We start from the raw sequence: 25,893 nt of genomic DNA, 5'->3' as shown, positions 1-25,893 counted from the left end.
ACGCGGTAAATATACGAACGGATTGAGAAACTCCGTATTATATTATATTCGGCATGAAATCGAGATGTCGGTGTACGTAACGTATCTGTATAGATGGTATATAAGATATTATTATATGCACATAGATATCGAGTGTTTGCGCACGATCGATTCTCTTATTCGAGTCTCGTAGAAGAGGAGGGAAGTCGTAACGTATCGTCTCGCTCGATACGTTCAATGGTGTAACGGGAAATCGTCGGTACGGTTAAGGAAGTCTCACGTATCCATTGTATATAATGGAAGGTGGAAAGGTATCCCTGTAGGGCTTACTGATACTACCGATGTTGCAAGAGGGTGAGTCCAAAGGTATATACGATAGAAAGAGATAGAAATACAGAGAGAGAGAGAGAGAAAGAGAGAGAGAGAGAGAGAGGTGGATAGATAGATGGGGTAGGCAAGGAAGAAAGAGGAGGAGGAGAAAGGGGTGGAAGGGATGGTAGAGCAAGGTAGCAAGGGTGAGATAGGGCAGGAACACCGATACCATGCGCTCGCGTTATTATACGGTGAGTTAACAGCAAGATTGTTTCTCAAAGTTAATTTACATCTACGAGCCGCCATTGCCCCCACTATCTTCCATCCACCCAACCACCCCTTCTTCTCCCTCCATCGTCGTGGCCGCCGTGCTTCGAAGACACATCGCGTCGATGTTGCACTATCTAGAGACAGAGAGAGAGAGAGAGAGAGAGAGAGAGAAAGAGAGAGAGAATATACACCATCCGCGAAATTAATATTCTCTCTATTGAGACAACGTACACCGATGAAACGCGATACGCCATTGTCTTTGGCAAAGGGAACGAACCAAGTGGTACGACTAACGGGTCTTTCTCTCTCCGTTTCTATTTCTACTCGTAGTTTTCTATCAGTCTTTTTCTTTTTCTCTTATAACACTTAGCGATGAAAGTAAGAAAGTAAAAAGTTATCGTTTCGATGATCTTTACGTTCTCTATTCATCTTTATCTTTCGACGTTAAAAATAAAAAAAGAAAAATAGTATAATGAGAGATGATACTTCGTTACGCTATTTTTAATCTCGATTTATGTATCTCGGAAAGCAAAGAATATAAATAATATTGTGTAAAAATGCAAGAGAGAACGATTACTTTGTTTCTTAACTTTTGTCGATAAGTGTACGTGTATATAGAAGCGTATACATAATCCCTAGCATTTCCAATAATTAATATATCGATGGAAGTTTGTATATATTATTATTTATATACATATATGTATATAGAGTATACAGATTATCAGAAGATTATTTATGAAAACGATAGGAGGAGAACGTCAAATTCGATCGCGAATAAAGCTTTCTAGAAATTACGTTTCGCCTATGATGATCCCATTTTAAAGTTAACTCTTCGTTTTCCTTTTCCTTTTGGATTTCCTTATCGTCGTTAAACTCTTCTTCCTCGGTGATAGAAGAACAGACGGAAGAAAAATATCCTTTATAGAAAATCGAAAAAGGAATCTCTGAAATCTGATGGTAATATACCTTCGTTCGTTGCCTTCTAAAGGTTTCTCTTTAAAAAACCTGCACGAGACCTTCCCCGCAATCTATTCTCAAATATATTCCGATATCGAGTAAATGTATGTTCGATAAAAGCAAGAACGAAAGAAAGAAAGAAAGAAAAGAAGGAAGGAAGGAAGGAAGGAAGGAAGGAAGGAAGGAGCGATAAAAAAGAAAAAGAGAGAGAGAGAGAGAGAGAGAGAGCTCTTTTATCAGCAATTCATATATTTTCCTACATAAATCGAATGAAAACAAAGTCGAGCGCCGGAAAGAATAATGAACGTTTAGTCAGAAAACAGAGAGAAAGATCGTTTAGGTCGTGCTAGTTGGCTCGAAGAAAAAGAGAGAGAAAGAAAGAGAAGTAGAAACAGAAGAAGAAGAAGAAGAAGAAGAACAAGAAGAAGAAGAAGAAAGAAAGAAAGAGAGCACGCACGCGTACGTCCTACCTTTCTCTTTCTTTCTCTCTCTCTTTCTTTCTCTCGAGCTTTCACACTTTTTCGAGAGCTTTCACGGCTCTCGAGCGAAGCTACATAGAACACCCCCGTGCACCGGCTGCTCGCGAATCGACCACCCTACTCTTTTCCGTGTTTTCCAAGAGTTTACGTCAACCCTCTCTTACTCATTCTCTTTTTACGGCTTTTTATTCCCCCCCCCCTCTCTCTCTATTTCTCTCTTTCTCTCTTTCTCTTTTTCGCACGTTTTCTGTCTTTCTCTATTGTTATACAACCAGACATATTTTCCCAATAACTCCGAGTTTTATTCGCTTAGAATGTTTCTTCTTTTTAGAAATGATAATATGTGTGTATATATATATGTGTGTGTATCTATATACATATGTATATATAAGACGAACGTTGAAGAATATTATCGAATAATGCAAGACTCGTGTCAAAAGCTATATTCTACCATCGTATTCTATCCATCTCTCTCTTTTTTTTTACGAGACCAATTCGAAATTCAAGAAGAACAGCTCTTCGTAAAATCAATTCCTTTCCTCATTCGTCCATCTTTTTTTTTTCTCCATCTATTACCTTGAGCCAAGATTCTCGCGATTTGGATTTTTAGAATGATGAATGATCGAATTCGATCGCTCTTTTGTATTTATGTAAATAGCATGTAAAGAAGAATCTCTTATATATATATAAACATAATTATTAATAAAAAAATAATTTTTATTGCTAATAAAATTAAATTGAACCGATCGATGATCCGCCTTTCGAATAATGAACGAACTCTTCTCGAATTAATATTTTTCTCTTACAACATATAATCTATTTACTTACTTACCCAGACCGAACATACTTCTTATTCAAAAAACAAAGAAAAAAGAAAAAAAAAACCAGCTGCTAATATATTAAATATTCAATAGGATCGAGATAAGTTCGATCAGATCGCGGATTGAATTCGAAGTACCGAACGATTCGACTAATTCTTCGAGTCGTAATTCTCGAAAGAAAAAGGAAGAATAAAGAAGGAAAAGAAAACGAAAAAAAAAGAAAAATAAAAGCTATCAATTCAACTAATACGAAAGAACAAGTTCTGTACGATTTTATTCGATGGAGACCCAACGTTTATAGCGTGTTGCCGACCGACCATGAACAACTCGACTCAACGACTTTCTTTCAGGAAACATCAGCGACTCACAATACATCACGTACATGACAAGTAAGTACGCATGCGTCGCATCGAAATGCGTGTTCTCTCCTTTTAAGCAATTATTTTCAATCGATTTTATGTATCTTATAAACGGGAGACGTAAATCGATAAAAAAGAAAAAAAAAGAAAAAAAAACGCGTTGAGAAACACGTTTTAATGTTTAAGAACATTTTCATGTTACCATTTCTCCCACCCAACCCCCTCCCTCCCTCCCCCAACTTGGCGCGCGTGTGAAATTTACACGCTATACCTCTTTTTATCGTAACTTTGCGTGTATTTTATTATGCATTTTTTTTTCTCTTTCTCTCTCTCTCTCTCTCTCTCTCTTTTTTTCTTTTTTTCTCTTTTTTCTCTTCAGAGACGCATTAAAGCGTTTCTCCATCCCTTCTCGCTCGCTTCCCCCTATTTTTCATCTCTTCGAATAATTTTTCTCAAAGATGAATATATTTCTATGCGTATAGGTAGGACGTTTTTATACAGAAATCGTTCTCTCGAGATTTCTCTCTCATTTGTGCCTTACAATTTCTTTCGTTCTTTTTGTTTTTTTTTTCTTCTTCTTTTTAATCTTTCTTTTTTCTTTTTTTTTTTTTTTTTTTTGATTATCATTCTTTTCCTTTTATACGCACTTGTTGCGTTTCTCGGCACGTTCGAAACACGTTCAATTAATCGGCCTTGTACGATCGATAGAACACTTTTGAACTATCTAACATAAATTAAAAAGTTCGTGCCGATTTATTCGTCGTCCCTTTCCTTTCTTTTCCCTGTTTTCTTTTTTATTTTCTTTTTTTTTTTTAAACCAAAGAGGAAAAATAAATGATGTAAAATTTCGTTTGTCTCGTATCTCGTAGTCGCTTTATCCAATTATTGACCGACCAGAGAACGTAGCTAAATTTCCAAAGGAGAAAAGAGAGGATGGTGGGAGGACTGCCCTTATCAATATCGTATATACATTATTGGAATAATTACTACCAGACCACGTTCCCCTTTTCACGTGGTTTCACGTTTAAACGTATGAAAAGTGGCCTCGTGAATCGGCCTGTTTTCGAGCTTCTCCACTCAATTTCACTCACGGCGAGCGTTCCGATCTAAATTTCAAATTCGTTAATGTGTATTTTTACACCGCGAGAGAGGTCCGACCGAAAGAGAAAGAGAAAGAGAAAGAGAAAGAGAAAGAGAGAAAAAGAGAAAGATAGGTCGAGCGTGCACGGTGCTCTTATCACCATCTCCCTCTCTCTTTCTCTCTCTCTCTCTATCTATCTCTGTCTTTCTCTCTCTATCTTTCTTTCAGGACGCTTTGAATTTCAAATTTGCCGCGGGAGCCATCGTGTCGTAGTTCATGCGTCGAGCAACTTTCGAATGTTTCTACCTCGTTTATGCACTGTCATTTGTTTCCCAACCCTCTCACCCCTTTGTTTCCCTCCCTCTATATCTCTCTCTCTCTCTCTCTCTCTCTCTTTTTCTTTCTCTCTCTCGACCATCGTCGTCGAACAGTCGAGTCCGCGGCTTTATGCCGGACCACTACTACCACTACTACCATCACCATCGCAATCACCATCACTACCACCACCTGCTCGACGATATCTGGCACATTTTATTTACGACACCGCAACCGTTATGTATCTCGATTGATTTCATGATTTATTCTCAGCTAGAAAGAGAGAGAGAGAGAGAGAGAGATATTTCCTACGAAATCTGTGATACCAATAGCGCAATCGTTTTGGTATCGAAAGAGAGCTAAGGAAAAATGAGAGAAAACTAAGAATAAAAAACAAAAAAAACGAAGAAACAATCGAAACAATTTCTCACACAAAAAGTTATTCGATATTTCATCGGCGAATTTAATATACAATCTTTCAAGTACAAATTCCTTTTCAAAAGGTCGCTTATTCCTGTTGTAAATATTTTATTCGTCTATTGTGTATATATTCTTTTTTGCTGTTTCTTTTTTCTTTTTTTTTTTTTTTTTTTTTTCTTTCGTTTAACGTTTAGAACGTATCGAAGCTCTCTCCCTACTTCGACACGAAAATTTTCCTATTGGACTTTTAATAATATCGCCGCTTCGAAATTTATAATTGGCCAATTATCTTCGATATAACTTCGTCAGAGTTCTCTCTCTCTCTCTCTCTCTCTCTTTCTCTAACGGAACGTTCAAGCCCTTAATTGCGCTCGACGCACAACGTCGAGGACGATGACGACGATTGCAAAAGTTCCGCGTAACGTTGCCAACAACGATGAGAAAATGTGCGAAGGTGTGCGAAAGGTGAACGAGCGAGTGAGCGAGCGAGCGAGCGAGCGACCAGTTAATTGAAGCGCAATTAACCGCGTTAAAACGCCTAGCTGCTGATTAGGCCTGCTAAACGTGTGCACGCTGCGCGGACCTTTCCTCTAATCCGTCCGTTCAAGCTTTATCTACTTTGAAACTATTATAATCGATCGTTCTTCCCATCTAATTCTTCGTTTGGCCTATTTTTTTTTCTTCCTTTTTATTTTCTTTTTTTATTTTTTTATTTTTCTCTTTGTTCTCCCCTCTATTTTTTTTCCTTCTTCTTGACTTCTTTTTTCTTTCTTTTCTTTCTTCTTCTTCTTCTATCCTATCCTTTTCTTTTTCTTTTTCTTCTTCTTTTTCTTTTTCTTTTTTTTTTCGTCGTTCCCCCTAGAAACAGAAGTTCTTAATTAAGAACGATCCGATTCCGTCTTTTGATATTATTAAATCGGCTTTTTTCCCTTTGTCCCTACTTTATTATCACGTAAGAAGTAACGCGTACGCTTTAATAAGGGCGATAATGAAGCCTTATGTTCTGGCAATGAATCAATGATGAAAAAGACGGACTAGTCTTTTCCAATGCTGCTTTGCTTTTCTTCGCTCTTTCTTTTTTCTTCTTTTCTCTTTGTATTTTTTACGTCTTTTTTTTTTTTTTTATTCTTCCTCCTCCTCCTCCTCTTTTTATTCTTCTCTCTAAATATTCGAGTTATCGTGGGAGGAAAGTCTCGTCGGAAAAAGCAAAAATAAAAAAGAATAAAAATAAAAGAAATAATAAATACGTGGCGTGTAAAAAGTGTGGCTAACTTATTTTGACTATACGTGCTTTCATAAGCCCAGAAAGAATCCACGGTTATGGGGGTTTGATAATCAAGATAATATTTTCATACTACGCGGTTAAAAGTACTTTAATTGTCTTGAAACTTCGGAAAAAAGGGTTAATGCAATTCCGTATTATTCTTTATACTAATGTTTCATTATCTACGTTTTCCCATGTTTCCACAATATTATTATTATTATTATTATTATCATCATTATCATTATTATTATTATTATCATTATCATTATTATTATTACAATTATAATTATCGTTTATATAGAAACGGAATATCTTACGGTAAAGAAACGTAGGTGGTTGGTTGCTCGGTATGCATTTCCATTCTATATCCCGTTATACAATATAACAAGTTTCCAAGTGAACAAACAATAGGAAGCAACCCTAAAAACAGTTTCTCTCTCTCTCTCTGTCTCTCTCTCTCGCTCTCTTCATCTCTCTTACGTTCACCAATAACACGAAAGCGTAGGGTTACTACGGTCGGTTCACCTTGTTGTTTCTTATCAACGTTCCTATACACGGTGGTATTATTAAGCGACATCGTTGATAAACTAGGGAAGGAGAATGGTCTAATCGGCGAAAACGGAAACAACTAGATGTTGGAAGAACGATAGTTAAGAGTAGACCCGATGCATACATAGGATACTACGTTGAGACGAGTTGGAAGAAGAAATGTTAATTTGTACGTTTAACTTGGTAGAAAGCGAAGAGAGAGACCTTCGAAATTCCACATCAAACACATACATACATACATACATTCTCTTGCCAGTTCATACTTCACTTTCGTTTCTATTGCATATCTTTCCCTATTTTGTCAGTCAGACAGTCAGTAAGGCAGGAAAGTAAGTAGACAAACAGACAGAGATCTAGATAGATAGATAGACAGACAGACAGACAGACAGACAGACAAACCACGAAATATTCTGCCTTTCATGATGCCAGTTGGTTCGGATGGTTTTCGTCGAACGTCTTCGAAATAGGGCGGGTCTTAAGAGAAGAAGCTTGAACTACTGCTAAAGGAGAGAGGTTGAGAAACAGACAGAGAGAGAGAGAGAGAGAGAGAGAGAGAAAGGGGAGGAGTAGTATAGCAGAAGGTACCTACTTATTTAGAATATTGCCGGCATACATTTGCATAAATTTAGCGCAGGCCCGCCGGCATTCTTGGTCGCATCCCGCTTGGCATTATACACCCCCATGGAGACCCTCTTAAAGAGAGGGTGGCGACGGGATAGTTGACACAGACCCTGCAACTTCATCCTCTTTCTCTCTCCCTCCCTCTCTCTTTCTCTCTATATATATATATCTCTTACCTCTACCTCTCTATCTCTCTCTTTATCTATCGCTCGCTTCGCTCTTTCCCTTTTCAACACACAGTGCGCCACCATCAGCGTCGCGTTGCTCGTAAAGAAACTTTCTCGTGTTGCCGGTTGAAAGCTTCCTGGATGGGCAAAAGGAAGGTGGAAGCTCGATGAAAAGAAGAGGAACGAAAACGTTCGCAAAGCGTCGCAAACGTTGTGCATTCCGGGACGACGCGCGACCTTCGTAAATTCGACGTTTCGGATGGGCGTTTTGGGTGTTAGGGGTGGGAGGGGAGGGAAGAATAAAAAATGTTTTCTTTTCTTTTTATTTTTCTTCTCCTTTTTCATTTTTTCGTTCTCTCTCTCTCTCTCTCTCTTTTCTTTTCTTCCTTTCTTTCTCTCTTTCTTTCTTTGACCTTTTTCTACCCTCCTCAAAAACACATAATTACTTGCAACTTTTTAATAGGACATTTTCGACATGGACAAATTGTAAGGACACTTTTGATTACGCGCGATTTTCACTCGCGACTTTTCTCCGGGACTTTTTATCGGACTTCGATAACGTCCCGACGTTTCCCGCTTTCTTCTCTTCGTTTTTAACTTCCAACCCTTCCGTCGCTTTGTTTTATACTGCTACATTGTCAACCGTTGTCTCTTGGTAGCTGTTTTTATCTTTTCTCATGAATCTTCTCTTTCTCTCTCTCTTTCTTCCTCTCTCTTTCTCAATCTATCCTTCTTTTCCTACATTTCTAAAGGCAGCTCTACAAAGTACGTAGTTTTATCTTAGTCGGCCTTATTATTTTCACTTTTCCTCTTATTACGCTCTATTCATCCTTTTCTCTCTCTCTCTCTCTCTCTCTCTCTCTCTCTCTATTTATCTATCTATCTATCTATCTATCTTCCTCACTCTGTCAAATTACTCATACAATCATCTTTTACTTTTCTTAATTACTCTTCCATATTAAACGCCATATTATCTTTCACTTGTTCAAGCGAATACCCGAAGGATCGATAATCAATTTCGATTTTGATTCATCTCGCGAGAAATCGTATATGTGATCGTGCGGTTCGTGCACACATACTTACACACATACACATATATATATACATAAAACAAAAAAGAGAGAGAGAGAGAGAAAGAGAGAGAAAGAGAATAGAAAAAAAGAGGAAGAAGAGAAAAAAAAATAATGATCGTTTTCCGTGTGCAAAGAAGCTTCTCGACCAGGATCGAACTCGGTACCAGTCAGTGAACCGTGTAAATAGTTTGCAAGGATCGAACTACTATGGAAAGCACTCACTCACTCACTCACTCACTCACTTGTTGACGTGTAAGCTCGTACTCGTTTTCGCGTATAGGCCGCTGCAGAACCGATATACATATTCAAATTGAATTATTCGGGCTACCAGACGCGTTGATTCGAAATCATTCGACGATTTCGGTCTCACCAAAATATCTACGATTCTCCTTCTCTCATTGCACTCTCTCTCTCTCTCTCTCTCTTTCTCTCTCTCTCTTCTCTCTTTATTCTCGTGTCGTCCTAGTCTAATGGAAATTCTAGTCGAGAAGTTGGTTAAACACAATCGCTTTGCATACGTATCAAAAGCCTACTTGTACTATTCCGTACGAAGTTCCTCTTACCTTCCTATACACACACACACACACACACACACATACACATATCTTTCTCTATGCATCCTATATCTATCTTTCTCTTTCTATGAGGCACGTGCGAAAATGTCATAGAAATCAACAACGAGTCCCATCAACGATGAGTGCACCGAGTAAAGCACGTCGAAACTCGATGATCTCAATGTTTCTCTCTATATTATCTCGTTCATATACGAGAGAGAAAGAGATAGATAATACAGATAGATCTCTCTCTCTCTCTCTCTCTCTCTCTCTCTCTCTCTCTCTCTCTCTCTTTCGTCTATGTATTTGTGTTATCGAGGGAATGAGAGGTCAGCCGCATAATAGCCGAGCAGCAGAATTATTCGAAGACGCGGCACGCGTGCGACGCGGCTTTCTATGCTTTCGTGATCATTATCCAAACTATGTTCGAGCTCGCGTGGTGCACGCGGCTTCAAAAGCGAGGTCCGAGTTCAAAACATCGATTCAGCGGCCGCGAAATTCAGGTTGAGCTTGGTGAGCACGGTAACCTGGATTAATCATCGTAATACCTATTTCTCTTGATTGTAATACCAGTATTTTCTTTCAAGGATCAATTCTTCGAGGATCATTTTTTTTCTCTTTCTCTTTTTACAACACAAATCGATCGAAAGGGTTTCATACATGATAAGAAAAATTTCATTCGTTCGTTCGTACGTTAATTAATTCATTCATTTATTCATTCATTATAATCGTTCTCGATTCCGTATTCAGGATTAAAAAAACAAAGGTTCTTTTCGTGAGATTTGCAAAGCTTTGCAAAAAAACAAAAATGGAATGGAATTTTCAGAAAAAAGACTCCACTATACGAGAGTATGTTCAGTTGAAAAATACTATTGATTACGATCGGACGCGTTTGATCTTTGAAAGGAAAAATTATAGTCGTTCGATCGTTCGTTCGTTCGTTCGTTCATACTCGTTTATTCGTTGTATGTATATATATATTCATATTCGTATGAAATATAAATTTATTTCAAAAAACTATTAGCTGCAGTCTAACGTATTTGATCTTTGATAAGAAACATTTCATTCATTCATTCATTCATTCATTCATTCATTCATTCATTATAATCGTTAAAAAAGATTCGTTAGTGAGATTTGCAAGGAAGAAAAGAGAAGAAAGAAAAAAGAGAGAGAAAAATAGAAAAAAGAAAAAAAAAGAAAAAAGAAAAACAAAACGTTTACAAAGAAGCTCGACTAATTTTCTACAAGATGAACAATACCTACCCTCCAACATTCCTTTATTAATTATTGCGGAACGATTCTAACTCGCCCGGTTAGATGAACAAAGCGCAAAGTTAATGAGAAACGTGGCATAAGAAGGAGAGAGGTTAAAGAAGACATCGAGGAAAGTCCGTTTCTCTCCTTTTTCTTCTTTCTGCGCGTTGACTATCGTTGTTTATCTCATTAAAGGAAAGTAGAAAAGCGCGGGATAATCCTGGAAGAGACAAATCGCGACTCTCTAACGTGGAGTTGTAGTTTTAACGGTGGTAGTAGAGTAACGAAGGTTGAATTGTAGTAGTAGTAGTGTAGTGGTACGAAGAGATCGAGTCGCTTTTCAGTCGGTGAACGAGGTTGAGGATAGATAGAGAAAGAGAGAGAGAGAGAGAGAAGGAGAGAAAGAGAGAAAGAGAGAAAGAGAGAAAGAAAGAGAACGTGGTGGTAAGCAAGGAAGGCCTGGCTGCTGTTGCAGAACCGTTGCTGTTGCTACTACTAGGAAACCCGTGCCGTGTTGGTGGGTTTTAACTTTATCGCAGAAGAAAGAGCAACCGAGGTGACGACGAGGAAAAGTACGCTTGGAGAGAGTGCGGAGAGGGTTGAGAAGTAGTGGGTGGGGGGAAATGAGTGGCGGTAAAGCGGAGCTCGAGGCGGTAGAGATGAAGTTACGGTGTAATGGACGCTTTAATTCCAAAGGAGAATAAATTGAAATTTTGCCGACGTCGTCGTCGTCGTCGTCGTCGTCGTCGTCGTCGTTGAGTTCGTTGCGTTTCGTTGATAAAAAGAAGAAACAAGGGAAAAAAGAAAACTGAAAGAATTGGTGGTAGTAATGGATTGTATATGTTTGTGTGTATGGAACGTAGTAGGACTATTACGTTCTATAGTATGTACATAGGTACATAGCTATATGTATATATATATATATATATATATATATATTGAAGAACGTAAACGTATCTCGAGCTTTCAATTAAGGGTAGACGCGCGACCAAACGGATTATTGTTCGCGTCTGAATTTTATTTATCGAATTATTTCCAGGTACGCGGCTCGTACAGGGAGTATGTCGGCAGAGTGGTAAAACTCGATTAACGCGACCGTTCGAGTTAAGCTTCCTACGCTAGTAATTTTTCCATTGTGATATTATCGATTTGTCGTCGGTTCTAACCAGTCGGTAGAAGAGAGAACGAACATCGTGTGTGCGAACGCGTGCAGAGTTTGTTAGAAAAAAATATCCCGACGTCTTTCTCATTAATCGAATCACCATATTTTATATACTCTTCCTCCAAAAGTACATTCGATCTTTTAAATATTCCTAGGTCGAACGATATACGAATCCTCGAATTTAACGAACGAACGAACGAACGAACGAACGAACGAACGAACGAATGTACAATTTTGCGTACAGTAGGATCGATCGATCGATGGATCGCCATGAAAATAATCTTCCTCTTATTCTACAGAGATATACATACATACCTACATACGTATATTTTCCAAGCTTATCTTTCAACGAGCATCGATCATTGATGCCAGCTCTCGTTCGGGAAATCGTAATTAATCCGTACGACTCGTTGTTTTAATAGCTTTTCGATCCGATGAAGAGACCGAAGTCGAAACGGCGAGTAAGTAAATCGATGCGCGTTTATACGAGAGTATCTAATGAACCAGGAAATCCGTTTAAATAATAATCGCTAATAATGATGTTCCCCGTTCGTACGACAACTCGCCGCGAAACGATAATATTCGATATCGGTATTAAATATTCTCATCTATTTCGAAATTATAGAATCGACCTTATTACTGCATGACACTAATAAGTAGATGTTATAAATAAAGAAGAAGAAAGAGAGAGAGAGAAGGAAAGAAAAAAGGAAGGTAACAAAGGAGAAGCAAATTAATTATTTAGAAATGACGATGAGTCGGATTTAAAAGGGGAAGCGCTTAAGAATCAATATTTTTTGTATTTTTTTGTTTTTTTCATTTTTGTTTCTTTTCTTTTTTTCATGCTTACTCTGGAATCCAATTGAAATTTCGTAGGCGAGCGAACGATTCCCTTTTACTCCCTTCTCCCTCTCCTCCTCCGCTTAACCTCGATCGACGGAAGGAAAACGTAGGAAAGCACGAAGCGGAGGGAATCCCATTTAAATTAAATTAATATTTGCCGTTCCTGCCGAGGGAACGAAAAGTAATGACGAAACGACGAAATCGGTTCGTTTGCCGGAATGCTGCATGTATTTCGATACACGAAAATGTTGATAAGGTTCGTGTAATTATTTATGATAAAGCAGACCTGTTCTCGGAATTTACACTCGTTTCTCCATTTCTCTTTCCCTCTCTTTCGCGTGGGCGTACGTTGTATCCTACTTTTCCGTTGGGCGAACATCATCGTTAGACCATCACACGTTTACAATCGATGAACGGTCGAGAGAGAGAGAGAGAGAGAGAGAGAGTTGGTGGGCAAGCTGCAGCTGCATCGGAAATTGCAGCGCCACGCCGCGCAGCATATCGACCGGATCCTCGGAACGTCGAAAATTCGTACGAGAGAAATTCGCGCGAGCCGGTTCCTCTTTCGAATTCAACGATGGTAGTACAGTATAGTATAGTACAGTATAGTATAGTATAGTAGAGTAGAATAGAGAGAGAAAGAGAGAGAGAGAGGAGCTGGCTATTCAAAACGACTACCCCCTCTCGATTCGTAATTACCATCCGTTTCGTTTCCATAAACGAGGCCGACCAACCAGTCGGCTGGCCAGTCGTCCACATTTACGCACCCTCGTCCTCCGTCCGTGACACGTGCCCCGTTACTCGGGGACCGATCGTTTCTACCCCCACCCTCACCCTCATCTCACTCCACTTCTACCCTTGTACCACCCTCTTCACCACTTTCACAATCCCAACCTCGCTTCCGCAGCCACCTTCCGTACTCACCCTTCTCTACATTTTCTACGTATGGAAACGAACGAACGAACGAACGAAAGCAAGCAAGCACGCGCGCAGTAGTTCGTCGCGATGAAATATTCCAGCGGGGGCGATAACGCGTTATTGTATAATTGTTTTGCGTTTTTGGGTAATAACGTGCCGTGTAACAGCTTGCGGGGATCTAGTTCTCGTTTGCTCGCTTCGCGGCAAAATGTTACCCCTGTACTTTCCGCGTTTACGCACTTTCACGCTAATTAATCGCTCGTTCGATATCGATTCGATATTTCCTTCACCAACTGTGTATATATATATATATATATTTGTCTATATGTCTCTATATCCATCCATTCGTCGTCTGTCTCACTGTCCGTCCATCTGTCTCTTTCTTCCTTTTTATTATATCTTTCTCTCTATCTTCGTTTTTTCTTTCTGTCCATCTGTTTGACCTATCTTCTCTATCTCTCTCTCTCTCTCTCTCTCTCTCTTTCCTTCTCTACGTCTCTTTCCGTATATCTGTTTATCCGCTTATCTGCTGTCTGTCTGTCATTTTTTCGCGTTTCTTTCTTTCTTTCTTTCTTTCTTTCATTCTTTCTTTCTTTTTCATCTTCCCTTCTCCTCCTCCTCGACAAACTCTTCTATTATCCGCTGGCATCGTAGTTATTATCTCTAATAATGAATCCGATAACGCGGAATAACGCGTCGGCCAAATGCCGACGTCGTCGTGATCAAAAGTCGCGTAATTTTATTTAAATCGCATGCAGATTGCCACGTTATCGGCTACTTTTTCAATTACGAAGCACCGCGGCGTACATAAAGCATACCTACCTACTTGGTAATATGCAACTAACCTGTTAAAACGGTACCGACCGTCGTCCTCGTCCTCGTCCTCGTCCTCGTCCTCATCCTCGTCGTCCTCGTCGTCCTCGTCGTCCTCGTTTTCGTCGTCGTCGTCGTCGTCGTCGTCGTCTCTTTCGACTTCGTTAAACTTTTTCTTCACGAGCTAGAGAATTTTCATGAACGAGTTTACATGAAATCCAAAACTTATGGGAGGAAAACTTAAGTATGAAATATTAAACTTTCTCTCTCTCTCTCTCTCTCTCTCTCTCTCTCTTTTTCTCTCTTTTAAAATCCATATATATATATACATATATCTTAAGGTCTTCCTATCGTTAATTAAAAGCGATCTTTTTATTAGATAGTAAATATCTATGTGCTCTATCTCTCTCTCTCTCTCTCTCTCTCTCTCTCTCTATATATATATATATATATATATATATATATAAACGTCTCTCTCTTTCTCTCTCTCTCTCTCTCTCTCTCTCTGAAATATAATTTTCTTATCAATTATCATACTCCTCCTTTTAATAGTTTTTACTCGTCGCATAGTTGAAGATATAATTATAATTCCACGAGTACGATCGTATTAACATATTTTATTTTATATTTCATAAATATAATAAGTTCTATTAACGTTTTATGCGTTTCTCAAGCTATCGTACAACGCTGCTTCCCTTCCTCCTACCCATACTTTCCTCGTATATTTCAACCTTCGTCTGGAGAATACGTCTGAAAATGGTGGGACATTCATTTTACGGAATGCAAGCGACACCGGCATGCCTTGCGTTTCGCAATCTAATTTTCGTTGGCGTTTAATCTTTGTGTACACTCAGAGTTGTCCTTTTACCAGCACTTTTACTATTCGCTCTCGTTCATTCTCTCTCTCTCTCTCTCTTTACGTCTCTGCCTAAAACAACACCGGCACGCGCGCTACCTTTTTCAAAGACCTTTTTATTCTTCTATTTTCTCTCTCTTTCTCTCTCTAACACCTTATATCTTATCCACTTCCACCTCTCTCTCTCTCTCTCTCTCTCTCTCTCTCTCTTTATTTCACACTTTATTACACTCCCTCTTAAAACTAAAACAGATCGAACACCACCCAAAACGATTCGTATCTTACTATTGGAAAGATTATTTTCGAAGAATCATGGCTATCGTTCGTAATGTTTTCATAATTAATGATAACAAAAGTATCGTTATATAAATCGAAAAACAAATTAATACATATATTTCTACGGATCTATGAACGTATCCATATGTATATATAGACACACACACACACACGCGTTATAAAGGCGACTTTTAATGAGTGGAATTATCATTCGCAATGTAATTCGCTGATTTAATTCGGCGTTTCACGTTTCCCTACCATTCGATTCTATTTGTATTCCGTTCGTTCACGTTTTATTATTCGAGACTCGTAGATCAACAAGGGATGATGGGAAGGGGTGAAAGAGAGGGATGAGACAGAGAGAGAAAGAAAGAGAGAGAGAGAGAGAGAGAGAGAGAGAGAGAGAGAAAGATCCTATTACCGCTTTCATCGTGTTTTCTTTATATATATATACATACATACACATACAAACACGTACATGTATACCTATCTATTTTCTATATTCGTTGAATTATTATTTTTCGAAGACGAATATCGGAAAATTTTTCAATCGTCTTTGTGAAGAATTGTTAAGGATCGTCGTGCAAATTTTTCTCTATTCTCGATCTAACGATTTCATGATACGTATCTCGCACGATCCTTCTTCCATCTTTTTCATTTTCTTTTTTTTTCTTTTTTCTATTATTAGAAAATGATTTTAGTCAAGATCGGAAGAGAGGAATAAAGACGTTCGGAAAATTGTTAAGCTTTGGATACATACATACGGTGACCCTGTTCTTTCGGTCATATACATACTAACATTTTAACGAGCATAGCTTGACCTCGATCTCTCTCTCTCTCTCTTTCTCTCTCTCTTTCTTGTGTAGCTCCATGCTAGCGTGGTCTTACTCCATAAAGGATTCTCCGTAATGTCGAAAGAGTCTTCGAAGCTATTTAGAACGAAATGGCTCGATCGAGGCCAACTGAGCTAGCTAGCTAGCTAGCTAGCTCGAATGAACGAGCTCACGCCATTACACCACGTTGAAATTTTCGAAAATGAGTTTTATCGTCGCTCTCACCTTTTCTCAGGCATTACCTCTTTCACGTTGCTCCCCTCTCCCTCTCACCCTCCCCCTATAGGACCACGACCACGACCACGATCCCGATCCTACCCTCTCATCCCCTTTAGTATGGTCGAAGAGCAACTCGATATTTTTGTAACCGCGATACTTCGACCCAGATAGACGCTATTCACCATTGCTTACCGTATCGAACGTGAAAATAATTAATTTCATCGTCGTCCGACCAGAATCGTGTTTATCCTCTTTACGCGATCGTCAATTTCGAAAAGTCATTTTGGTGCTAGATATCTCTTCATAGGTTATTTAAATGATTCATTGAAAAAGCACAGAAATATGAAGAATCGAATAAGAGAGAGAGACGTAACAAAAATTATTTGACTCGTTACATCTGATAGATCGTTTTTATTTTCCTTTTTTTTTTTCTTTCTTTTTTTTAATTTCCTTTTTTTCTATTCATTTCTCTTCTTTTTATATAAATGCTAGAATGAAAAAAAAATTTTCTCGACACGTCCGATCGAATGAATTTCTCGATTATTGACCGTATTTTCTTTATCTTCGTGCTTTCGAGAGAAACGAACAAAGTAGAATAAACGTAATCGACTAATGGACTTGTTGCGAACGAATGGCAGCAATTTGTTCGAATTCACAATGCACATTTTCTCTTTATAGTGAAGTACGTATATGTATATGTACGTATGTATATATATATATACATAAATATAAATATAAATTTTCCATGAATACGATTCGATCAAATATTATAAACTGTGTCATGATAGATAGAAATAATGTTTAGTTTATTTCGAAATCGTGATCCAAGCACGAAACGTATCTCGTATCCCATTAGATAATGATATAACAAACGATCCATATAGATCGAGACAGGAAAATACTATAGTTTATTGAATGTTTTCGACATTATTAAACATCGGTCAAAATTTTTCACGAATCATCGAAATATCCGTTTTGTCACGTACGTACACAATATTCTGTATTTTGTTTCTTCATCGAGAACCATCTGGGTTAACGAAAATATAAATTGGAATCAAAACGTAGTTCCTTCGTTACGCGATAATGAATTTTACAATTCGTTCTCTACGATTACGTATTCCATGACGTGACGTGACGTTTGCAAAATTATCTTTTCGATTTAATCCAGAAAAAAAGAGAAAGAGAAGGAGAAAGAGAGAGAAAGAGAGAAAGAGAGACGGAAAAAGAGACGTAGAAGGAAAAAACGTCCCATAAAATTGATTTTATCGATACTCGAAAAAGGAGAGAGACGACTATTGCGATAGAACAATTCCAAGACGTTTTATGGTGTCTCGAAGGTGTATTTTAATGACGTCGAGTCGATATTTTTCGTCTACGCGCTACAGAGAGAGAGAAAGAAAGAGAAAGATATATATACATACATGCATACATACATACATACCTACGTACATAGAATTTGACATTCGAATGAGTTCGAAGCGCGCGAATCGTTGATATAAAACTGTTCTTTCGGCACTTCGCACCGGGAATCACGTTTTATTATCATCCATTATCCTGAGCGGGAGCCAAACAATAAAATCCTTTCGTGGCGTTCCATTGTGAAACGAAATGGAGATAAAGAGAGAGAAAGAGAAAGAGCAAGAGATAGAAAGAGAAATATATATATATATATATATATATATAAAAGAGAGAGAGAGAGAGAGAGAGAGAGAGAGAGAGAGAGACGTATTCGACAATAAAATGATGAGATAAAAAGCGCATGCATACACATCCAACAAACCTCTGGCAACAAGCGCTTTTCTCTTCATTCGCCGGCGATGTGCGGCGGATGCTGCTTCACGCATATTCATTTAAGCGGCTACTATTGTGGAAAAATGTTCATAAACGTTTATCATCGATTTCGGTAGTTCTCACCCTGTCAATTTTCGAAACCAATTTACTACTTTACTTCTACTAATCATTTTCTTCATATCTCCCCCCCCCCTCCCTCTCTCTCTCTCTCTCTCTCTCTTTCTCTTATTTCTTTTCTCGTTCCAGATATCATCGTATCTTTACTCTCTTTATCCCCTCTCAGTTATCTCGATGCTCTTTCACTCTTCTCGTCGTTTTCCTTTTTCCACTACATTTCTCTATCTTTATCTACTTCTATCTCTTTCTCTTACACACACACACACACACACATACATATATGTATGTGTGTAATGTGTATATATGCATATATAAACTGAAATCGTCTCTCTCTCTCTCTCTCTCTCTCTCTCTCTCTCTCTCTCTCTCTCTCTCTCTCTCTCTCTCACACACTCTTGTCGTTTCGTGACTGGAAAGAGAGGTTGAGAATGGAAAGAGAAGGGAGAGGGGGAACAGCAGGGGGGATGTGGAATGGGGATGGAAACCACGCAGTCCTGACAAAGGATGGCGTCGCGTTCATCCATCTTGCCGCGGCCGTCTCTTTATTCGTGGGTAAAAGCGTGGCGAGGTAGTTTGGACTTTCCGCCGCACTAAATCCCACTAATTTCGCTCACCAAAAGAGAGAGGAAAAGAGAGGGAGAGAAAGAGAGAGAAAGAGAATGGGCCAACCCCGTGAGTAGCCGCGTCCGGCCGGCTGTGTCCGGCGTCGATAAAATCGTCCGGTGCTTTCGTCCTTCCAAACGATTCTGAGAATCGATTTTTGAAGCCGTCTCGTTTCATCGATTAGCGTGTCAACCGCGATACCTTCGTATAACCGAAAGCCAATTTTCTGATTCTCTTTCTCTCTCTCTCTCTCTCTCTCTGGATCTGTTCTATCGCCGCTGTGGTTGAAAGAATTTTTCTTTTTTTTTTTCTTTTTTATTTTCTTTTTTTTGTATTTTCATTATTCTCTCTCTCTCTCTCTCTCTTTCTCTCTCTCTCTCTCTCTCTCTCTCACTTTATCTTTTTCTATTTCTTTTTTCATCTTTTGTTTTATTGTTGTAAAAGATATACCAGGCACCGGTATTAATTCATTCTTTTTCCACGTTCGATTGTAATTCGTTTATACGAGATCTATCCTACGTTAATACCTAATATCGAAACGTTAACAAAAGAGGAAAGTAGAAAGGGAGTTGTGAAAATTAAAAAGAAAATAAAAGAAATGAAAAAATTATTGAATTAAAGCGACGAGTAAATTGATTCAAGTATCGATCGATGACAGATCGATCGTACGTATAGCCATCTCTCTTTCTCCTATCGCGCGCTAAAGGGGGAGGATGAATTATTTGTTTTTCTAGATTTCTTTTTTTTTTTTGTTCCGCCAACAAAACTCGCTAAACCCCTTTGTTATATCCTTTTCATTTTTCACTTTCGTTCTGTAAAAATAAAAAAAAAAATCCCTTATTAAAAGTCTCTCGTTTACTGATCGAAACGTTCTTTTTTTTTGTTCTCTGTTCATAGATCCACCGACGATCCTGGTGAGGCCTCAATCGCAGCAGGTGAAGGCAGGCGGAATAGCGAGTTTCTTTTGCACGGCTCAGGGAGCACCACCCCCGCAAATACACTGGAGGAAAAACGGCAAGAGAATTTCGCGTAAGTCTACTCTCCTTCTTCTTCTTCTTCTTCTTTTTTTTTCTTTAATTTCTTTTTCCTATTTTTTTTTCTTTATTTTTTGTTTTATTTAGTTTTTTACTTCCTCTTTTCTTTTTTTTTTGCTTTTTCTCTTTCCACCCTCCCCTATTCTTCTTCCTCTTCTTCGATAACTTCCGTTAAAAAGTGGCCCCTTTCGAGAGCAACCATCGGACCACTAGCTCTTCTACTCTCCGTTCTACTCGACTCCCTCTTATTTCTCTCCTCTCTCTTTCTCTCTTCCTCCTCTTACATTACTTCGATCGACTGATCCTGCGTTGCGAATTCGCCGCTCGAAATGAAACTTTTCTCGAGGCCTCGAGAAAAAGCTCGAGGAACGAAATCTATGATCGGAATAATGCCGAACGGTTCAATGAAAATTCCATTGAGAGATTAAGGAACTCTGTCTTCGTTCTTTTCATTTCTTCTTTTTCTTTTTTTTTTTATTTATTTATTTTTTTTGTTTCTATGCTTTTTCTTCAATCCTATCCTTTTGAAATTCGACCGAGCGTTGATCTCTCTCTCTCTCTCTCTCTCTCTCTCTCTCTTTGCTCTTTTTCTTTTTCTTTCTTTTTTTTTTCTTCTTTTTTACTCGACGATAAACTCACGACAGATAGGAGGGTATTTCGCGAGCAACCCGGCAATCACTCCTCTCTCTCTTTCTCTCTCTCTATTTTACAAGTGCAATCTGTCTCTTCCGAATTAGATTTCGCACTTGCTTGCTCTTCTTGCACACCGAGTGTCGAGTGTCGAGTGTCGAGGGTGTGCAGGTGAGACGTGGCAGGTGTTGTTTCCGTAATTTTCGAGACAACCAAACTATGCTATCTCTCTCTCTCTCTCTCTCTCTCTCTCTCTCTCTCTCTCTTTCTTTTTATTCATCGACATTTTCTTTCGTTTATCATTTTAATAAATTACGAACGGACGAAGATAAACATCCGTAATCATAATTTCCATTGACATTAAATAGATACATGTATGTATACTATGTACGTAGATGCGTCTATTTTCTATCTATGTAAATACTATGCAATATTTCTCGAGAAGTCGTCGAATGATAATAATATAATCATTTCAACGGTCAACGTAAACGTTGCATAATAATATTTATATCCCGCGTACATGTCTGACTCGCGTGTATGTATGTGTATATGTGGCTATGTAATACATGTATATGTATGTGTATTCTTGTAACGCGTACGTATGCGTGCGTAAGTAATACGCACCATACGAATCTGAATGTAAACATTAGCTTAAGAGCCACCCTAGTATTCCGTGTCGAAGTAAACAATAGATAGTCAGTTGTTCGTGGGACTCCGAACAATACGAAGCTACTATAGTGAAAGAGTATATATATATATATATATATATATATATATATATATACACACACACACACACACACACACACACACATTTGTATCTCTCTCTCTCTCACTGTGTCTCTCTTCTCTTCTCTGAAAGTACGAGTTCCCTTCCGAGTTCCAGTTTTGGTTCATTATTTTCAGGAGTCTCGAGAGTACTATGTACGTATGTATCTATCTATGTTTCTATGTATGTGTGTAATGTACGTATGCATGTACGTGGTACGTACAGTCGACTATTGATTTATCTGTATATCGTTTCGAGTTACCAGGGTACTTTGGCTCGTTGCGCGTACCGTTACACATTGAACACACTAAACACCATACTACGTAGATGTCAAGCACGTACAAGAGTTTCCAGAACGAACACATTATCGCTTACCTTTCGTAGGTTCGTTCTCTCCGATACGTATAGATATTTACTACATATGTATGTATGTGTGTATGTATGTATGTACGTACGTATGGATGCATGGATGGATACATCGTTCTTCGGTTAATTTTATTAAACGATTGATAACGTACGATTGATAACGACGTTTTTATTTCTTTTTCTCAAGGTGAAAGAAAAAAAGAATAAAGTAGGTAGTATAATATTGAATTTATCGTATCAACATTTATAGCATTTACGTATTCACGAAGCTTCTTTCTTGTTTTTTTATTTTGTTTCATTTTTTATTTTCTTTTAATACGATCAACGAAACATTATTATTTCAGGAATAGAGGAAGTACAGCAACAAATTCATGACAAATGTTTTTTCTTTTTTTATACCAACAAACCTATCTAATTTCAATAATCAAAATAACAAATTACTTAACCATGTAATCTGCATAATCATTATGCACATCATCGTACATAAATCAATAATTTGCGATTTCCATTTTACTTCTTTTTCATGAAATTTATTGAACGTGCGCGTTTACTCGAACGATTACGAGTAGGAGTATCGATCGATCGTTTTTGATATCTACGGACAAAACGATATAGAAAAATAATAGGAAAAAGAAAGAGAAAAGAAAAAGAGTGTGAATTTAACGAGATTGACCGGAGAATATTCTAGCAAGTTTCTCTCTCTCTCTCTCTCTCTCTCTCTCTATCTCTATCTCTATCTTTATCCGCTTTGCTTGCGGAGTAACTGCCTTCGAACTAATCCTATGAGGATCATCGAAGGTTGGATAATCACGTGAAATCGCATTTGTCAATCCACTTATCGTATGCAGGCAAGCGAAGCAGTCGGCGGCAGGTAGCTCGTTAATCTCGTGGGAGGAAGATGATAGCTTGTAACTGCTTCGAACCTTCTCGTGCAATCTTGTAGATCGTTCGCCGTCGATCCAGTTAACTCGATCTCTTCGTCCCATTAGTTCTATTTTTCAACATCCGACACTCGGTCTCTCTCTCTCTCTCTCTCTCTCTCTCTCTCTCTCTCGCTCTCTATCACATTATATATATCTCTCTTTTTCTTTCTTCATCGTACACCTTTGTTTTCTCTCCCACTCAACTTTTCTTTTTTATTTATCTATTTATCTTCTTACATTTTTATTCTTCCTTTCCTCTCTCTCTCTTTTTTTTTAATCTCATTTTTTCATCATTCTCTTATTCATTCATTCATTCATTCATTCATTTTTTTTTTTTTTCATTGATTTGTTCTATATATGTATATATTTTTTTATAACCATTATTCGTTGCCCGACTGGTAAACTCCTTTTTCCTTTTTTTTTCTTTTCTTTATCATTTTTTCATCGTTTTCTTATTTATTTATTTATTTATTTATTTATTTATTTATTTATTTATTTATTGATTCATTTTTTTTCTTTTTTCATTGATTTGTTATATATATATATTTTTTTTATAACCATTACTCGTTGCACGGCCTTTTTTTTTCTTTTTTATTTATTTTTTTTTTATTTTCCCCGATGCGAAAACCGTAAGGAGATGTTTAACGACACGACGTTTCTCGTTTATCACACGCTAACAAATACAGACAGAGATATACACGCGTATACGAGTATACATATATCTTATGTACTTATCGTTATACTTTATTTTCTCGACTCACGATCGCTTTACTACTGTTGCAGAATCCCAGTCACGATACCTAGTACATACCTACGAGCATGGAGCTTTACTACGGATCGAACCTGTCAAAACGGCACGAGACAGTACAACATACGAATGCGTTGCGGAAAACGGAGTCGGCGATGCGGTTTCCGCTGAGGCCCAACTCACCGTTTACGAAGGTAAGTCCATTGTTGTGGAATTTATTTCGTTTGCAAAAAAAAAAAATAAAAAATAAAAAATGAGAGAAAAAAAAAGAGAGAGAAAAAATTGAGAAATAAGACTCAAAGTGGGTGGACGAGGAGGTTCACCTTTTTTTTTTTAATCATGGCGAACGGGTTAAATCCACCCTCTTTTTTACGTCTAACAAATTCATTAATCGCGTTAAGTACCCAGATTCAGTTTAAGAGTTTATTTAGAAAAATTTTCACGAGGAGGAAATTTCTTCCTCCTTTTATTTTTTTTCCTCTCTCTCTCTCTCTCTATCTATCTCTATCTCTATCTCTATCTCCGTTCGTATCCGTCTTTGTTTAACACAATTTTCTTTGGATGACTCTATCTGACAGCTATTAATGTTATCAAGAGCTGAGAGCGTGTAGAGAAAGAGAGAGAGAGAAAGGAGTTTAAGGGCCAGGAGAAGTGAACGAAGTCGGTGTTTAATATTTGAAAAGGGCTTTCGGAACAGCTGCCACCAGTTTAGAAGGGCTCGGCGAAAGGCAAAAGGGAAACGCAAAGTCTTGAACCGAAATTTCAGAGTTCCCACTGGATTCAATGGGGATAACAGCTTTAAAACTATTTACTGATTTAAGTCTCCTTCTTAAATGGTACCTTTCTCTTTCTCTCTCTCTCTCACTCTCTTTCTCTCTCTCTCTGTTTCTCTCTCACTCACTCTCTCTCATCATCTGTCGATCTTTCTCTCGAGCGTAGAAATTTGCATTGGTAGGAGGTATGTACATAGATCGATTTTTCTGAGATTAAAGAAATGAGAGAGTAGATTTATTTTTAATACTTTCCGAAAGAAAAAAAAAAAAAAATGTACGTAATGACTTTTTAACGAGCGCTAGAAAAAGAAAATATCTATTAGGATTTGTTCGTAGTTACTTGAAAGGGGAAATAAAAGAAATAAAAATTAAAAAAAAAAAAGAAAAGAAAAGAAAAGGAGTAAAAAAAATGTCGCAAGATTTTTGCATTGTTCTTCTTATATTCGTAATTAAAGGAGGATCATACTCTCTACCTTTTAACTTGTTCCCTCTCTTTCATTTCCTCTTCTTTATTCTCTCTCTCTCTCTCTCTCTCTCTCTCTCTCTCTCTCTTTTTCTCTTTCCCTCTCTTTCTCTGTGTTTTTTCTTTTCTGGCTTTCCTTTCCTTTTCCTCGTTTTCTGTTTATATGGTAGAACGAGCAGCTTAATGGCCCTTAATGGAGAAGGAGGAAGAAGGTAAAGCCATCTCTTTCTCTCTCTATCTCTTTCTTCCTCCCTCCCTCCCTCTCTCTCTCTCTCTCTCTCTCTCTCTCTCTCTTTCTCCTTCTCTCCTTCTCTGAACGCGCATCGAGAAAAAGCTTGGCCTCTCCCGCGTAAAGAATCTCTTAAACTTTTACGAAATGCCTTAATTGGCTCGGGCAGCTTTTTTAATTCGATTCTAACTTCGCTTCGAGGGATATTTTTTTGCGCCGTTGTTTCTCGGTGTTCTATTTTCGATACGAGGAAAGAGAGAAAGAAAGAAAGAAAGAAAGAGAGAGAGAGAGAGAGAGAGAGAGAAAACTATAGCTGGCCGAACTGGGAAAAAAATGGATCGAAAGAATGAATAACAGAGAGAGAGAGAGAGAGAGAGAGAGAGAGAGAGAGAGAGATGCAAAAAAAAAGAAAGAAAGAAAGAAAAAAATAAACGCGTGAAATTGGCGGCAATCGTCGATCGTTCCTCTTTTACGTTTAGTCGATTTTTCAATTTTTTCTTACTTTTTTCTTCTTCCCATACTCTCACCCCTTGCCATCCTCTCACGTCTCTTTCCGTTTACCCTTCCCTTTTTTTCTTTCTTTTTTTTTTTTTCTATCAAAGCCAAGCTTATTCTCGTTGGTATTACTTTTCTTCTCTCTCTCTCTCTCTCTCTCTCTCTCTCTCTCTCTTTTTCTCTATTTATCCTTTCGCCTACTTTTTCGCACTCTCACGATATCGGCGAATATCTCGTGTCAATGCCGTTTTTCCATCGGCCAGTACGGTTTCAGCTCGTAAATCACGTACAACACTCACATTCGATTCTCTCTTTCGCGATTTCAATTTATTTGTTATAAAGCTGATACCGACCAGGTGAACGCATTCCCACAGGTGCGGTAATATGCCGTGGCCCTCCCCCCACCCCATGTTTTAGGTGTGAAATCGTTATCTGCGATTCTCTCTCTTCTCTCTCTCTCTCTCTCTCTCTCTCTCTCTCTCTCTCTTTCTCTTTTCATTTTTATTATTCGTTTCTACTACTACGTTTTTTTTTCTCTCGCTTTTAATTTTCGATCG

At 38.1% G+C, this 25,893-nt stretch overlaps 1 protein-coding gene across 15 annotated transcripts in view; it reads left to right on the top strand.

Moving 5' to 3' along the window:
* LOC127067432 (tyrosine-protein phosphatase Lar) overlaps positions 1-25,893 on the top strand; it is a 479,322-nt gene that overhangs the window by 317,049 nt on the left and 136,380 nt on the right. For 13 of the 15 annotated variants that reach the window (XM_051002292.1, XM_051002293.1, XM_051002297.1 and 10 more), the window contains 3 exons: positions 3,169-3,207; positions 19,804-19,935; positions 23,412-23,570. In XM_051002292.1, the coding sequence (XP_050858249.1) occupies positions 3,169-3,207; positions 19,804-19,935; positions 23,412-23,570 (330 nt within the window). The remainder of the gene's footprint in view (positions 1-3,168; positions 3,208-19,803; positions 19,936-23,411; positions 23,571-25,893) is intronic. The other 2 variants (XM_051002303.1, XM_051002302.1) reach the window with 1 other exon arrangement.

Source organism: Vespula vulgaris, chromosome 11 (assembly GCF_905475345.1).
Source record: "Vespula vulgaris chromosome 11, iyVesVulg1.1, whole genome shotgun sequence".
Taxonomy (NCBI): domain Eukaryota; kingdom Metazoa; phylum Arthropoda; class Insecta; order Hymenoptera; family Vespidae; genus Vespula; species Vespula vulgaris.
This window is presented reverse-complemented; position numbering and strand designations above follow the sequence as displayed.